Below are 3,662 nucleotides of genomic sequence, written 5' to 3'. Positions count from 1 at the left end.
TGCCAGGCATTCATTTTCACTGGAATAAGAAGTGTGACAACTACAGTAGCCCTGTATCTATTTATCAGATAACTAATGCTTGTTAGAATTATGAATTTTCTATCAAACAGAGAAACTGTAATGTCGAGCACAAATATTAAGCCAATGAAACACAAAAATCTATTTAAATTCTTTCTTCAAGCATGGAGATTCCTGTTCATCTAACAGTGATGTTGCACTCTTCAGACCATCAAACCCTGTATGTTAACCACTCTCAATACTGTAACATTTCATAAACCTGTACAAATATGACATTTCTGAAGAAAAGGCCAAGAGATGACTCACTGCTATGCAAACCAAAAGTCAAGAGAATAATTTGCACTCATTTAATCATTATATGAACATAATCACTGCTGCTTGGAATGACATACCGAGTACAGCTCAGTAGAGGTTATGTTTACAAAACCAAACCAGTGCAACAGAGACATCAAAGTAACTAAGCAACTGTTGTCGGGTTTTAAACTTTATTACTAAAAGGCATTATATTAAAGGGATAGTTCACCCAAAAATGGAAATTCTGTCATCATTTACTCACCCCCAAGTTGTTCCAAATCTGTATAAATTTCTTTGTTCTGTTGAACACAAAGGAAGATATTTTGAAGACAGTTTGTAACCAGGCTGCTTTGGGGCACCATTGACTTCCATAGTAGGGAAAAAAATACTATGGAAGTCAATGGTGCCCCAAAACTGTTCAGTTTAACACATTCTTCAAAATATCATCCTTTGTGTTCAACAGAACAAAGAAATTTAGAATTTTGTTTGGAACAACCTGAGGGTGAGTAAATGATGACAGAATTTTTATTTTTGGGTGAACTATCCCTTTAACTTCTCTAAGCAAAAGGCAAAAGGCTTATATATATATATATATATATATATATATATATATATATATATATATATATAAAATATATATATATGTATATATATATATGTATGTATATATATATATATATATTCGCTAATTTAAATTATTAAATTATATCAATTAAATATGCTTACTGATTTAAAATGATTGCCCACATCTTACTCTCAGGTTCAGGTGTAGTTCATCTACGTGTCAAATGAATCACAGAGGCAGTGGAAGCTGGCACAATCTCCACTCTCACTGTCCTTGGGATGGAAAACACAAAATATCACATAGGCTAACATTAGCCTTTACTTGCATATGGACGCATATGAGATCTGTGCCACCTCTTAAAAGGTTACATAAGATTAAAGTCGCTTAAATTTTGTTGGGCTCACAGTACATTAGAAGGCTTCCAGCTTTTCCGTGCATGCTGCTCTGCTAAAACAACAGAGCACTGACACAGAATATTCATATTGGACAAGGACACTATGTAGGCCAGCCTTTAAATGGGTGAGGTTGCCCTCTCAATGGAGCTGCTGGGTTTAACTTCTTAAGAAAGTTTGGATAGGAGGCAAAAAACAGGCAAAGCTCTCTGGATGCATTTAGGAAAATAAGTGTTCATCAAACTGAATGAATGGGACCCATTTACAGTGTCTCAGAGAGTATCATTTCATAAATGTAGACTAGCAAAGCTGCTTTTTCTTTCTGAATGGCTGCCATGGCAACAACCACATGACTGGCTCAAAACTCAAGCTGAACTCATATGTCTGTTCATTGTGGTTTCTGGTGCAGGTGGATTCAGGCTACAGCGAAGCAAAATAATGCAACATCAAGCTTACCAACCTGTTTTGCCCTGTGTTAATAAATATCTGCAATACAGATGGGACAAAAACTGCTATGAGATGCACAGGAGCAAGGTAAAATGGCAAATTGCTGGTTTATTTTGGATACAGCACCATGGTAATATGCTTTTGGTAATTCAATGGTATTATTTGAAGTAGCACAGAGAATCTTGTTGATACCATGTTGTATGTCAAATTACCATGGTACTTTTTTTGTACAGGATATGACATATTAGCCCAAAAAAAAAAAAAAAAAACATATAAAGTTTAATTTACTAAGATTATACCAAGTGCTTCTTTGTAGTGTTATAAATTATTTGGTATTAAAATGTTTATCTGGGTTTTGGTTATTATAAAATCTATAGCATAAACTGTTACCATATGCATATCATTTTAAGGTTAAATCCGCAAAACCAACTATCAACACAACTCCCCCGAAAACCTATGGCCATCTACTTGTCAAGTTTAAGAAAAGACAGGTAGGACAACTGAACTACTTCGTTTAATGGCCACTAGATGTCGACATTTCCGTCGATATCAAAGCAAAACTATCAAAAATAATTATCAAGGAAAGCAAGCATTAATTTTGCCAGTAAATAAATGTCGGATCATTCTCTCATCTATCATAACCAGCTTGAAGAAGAACGGGTTTCGAGAATCGAAAGAGAAAATCAGATGCTTCTTGATAAAATGTCCCATATAATGCAGACCAGCGGGGGAGTTGACTGTAGACATGACTATGTAAAGAAAAGGTATAACATGTCCAACAACATATTACATATTTAATAATTTATAGGCCTATGATATTTAATCATATTGAATATTACACTTTATGTCTTCTGTTTCAGTCTTGGCTCAGAGAAAAGACAGCTGGAGCTGCTTCGCATCGCCAAAGAGAATCAGTGGATCCTTCAGCGTTTGTCCACCTGCAGGCCGCGTTACAGCGTTCACGTGTGGCACGAGCAGTGGCTTAAAAACCTTGAGCTCATGGAGAATATAGGGAGATATCCGCGTCTGTACACCGCACAGGTGAACAAATTATTTCTAAAATGAACAGATATTTCTCATTTTGTCTTTACGTAAACATACTTAATATTTATTTGATGCATTTTTATCTACGCATTTACTTAGGTATTCGTGTTCGTGCATAATTATGCATACTCTGACTTTTTTCCCCCCATATTCTGTGCTATTAAAGAGATCCTCCTTGCCACCAATTTCAGCAGACAGACATGGGAAGGTAGAGAACAAGAAATATGCAAGAAATGAGGATGAACGGTCTGCTAACACTAGGAATGAGATGAAGAAAAATGATGAGAAGACAAAATCTGAATACAAAGTTACATCTGAAGACGAAGCGTAATTCATGCAAGAGTGTAAATCTTAAAGACTTAATTCGTAAAGATGTTTTCTATATGTCTAGAAGACTAGAATTAAATTTTCTTATTAAATTAAGTGATGCTACTGCTTTTGAGCAAGTTTAATGATTTAGCTAATAAAATCAGTCATAACCACTAAGGGTCACTGTCAATGTTCTTGATATGTTTTTCTTTCTTTCTTTCTTTTTTTTATTTGATCATTTATCTTTTTATTTATTCTTAATTGTATGTTGTATACTGGCTCTGTGCGATATACACATCACCTGTACAAGTTATAAATCTAAATAAAACCATTAAGCCAATCATGTCTGACATATGACCAGATATGAACATAGCTATGACTCCTACAAGTGAAGAAACAAATAAAACATGAGATTTAGACATTTTATCAACACATTCTGTCTGTTTATATGAAATATATGGTTTATGAACTCTTAAATTCTAGATTAGAAGCTTAATTAAATGTAAAAAAAAAAATTAATACATATATTTTTTAAAATGACAGGCATGATTTTTATCGATTAGCTATGTCTGACTTTGCGATCACGAGAAGCG

At 34.2% G+C, this 3,662-nt stretch overlaps 1 protein-coding gene across 2 annotated transcripts; it reads left to right on the top strand.

Moving 5' to 3' along the window:
* The first annotated feature begins 1,643 nt into the window (after positions 1–1,643).
* Positions 1,644–3,146, top strand: cfap97d2 (CFAP97 domain containing 2). 2 transcript variants are annotated; one of them, XM_051905454.1, is made up of 5 exons: positions 1,644–1,803; positions 2,127–2,207; positions 2,362–2,480; positions 2,577–2,757; positions 2,927–3,146. In XM_051905454.1, the coding sequence occupies exons 1-5, from the start codon at positions 1,708–1,710 to the stop codon at positions 3,089–3,091; spliced, it is 642 nt and encodes a 213-aa protein (XP_051761414.1). In that variant the 5' UTR covers positions 1,644–1,707; the 3' UTR covers positions 3,092–3,146. The 2 variants fall into 2 exon arrangements, with proteins under 2 accessions (XP_051761414.1, XP_051761415.1); XM_051905455.1 differs by lacking the exons at positions 1,644–1,803; positions 2,127–2,207 and having other exon boundaries at positions 2,260–2,480.
* Positions 3,147–3,662: the final 516 nt, after the last annotated feature.

This window comes from Ctenopharyngodon idella, chromosome 9 (assembly GCF_019924925.1).
Source record: "Ctenopharyngodon idella isolate HZGC_01 chromosome 9, HZGC01, whole genome shotgun sequence".
Lineage (NCBI taxonomy): Eukaryota > Metazoa > Chordata > Actinopteri > Cypriniformes > Xenocyprididae > Ctenopharyngodon > Ctenopharyngodon idella.
The sequence above is the reverse complement of the archived record's forward strand: the minus strand, read 5'-3'. Positions and strand labels throughout refer to the sequence as shown.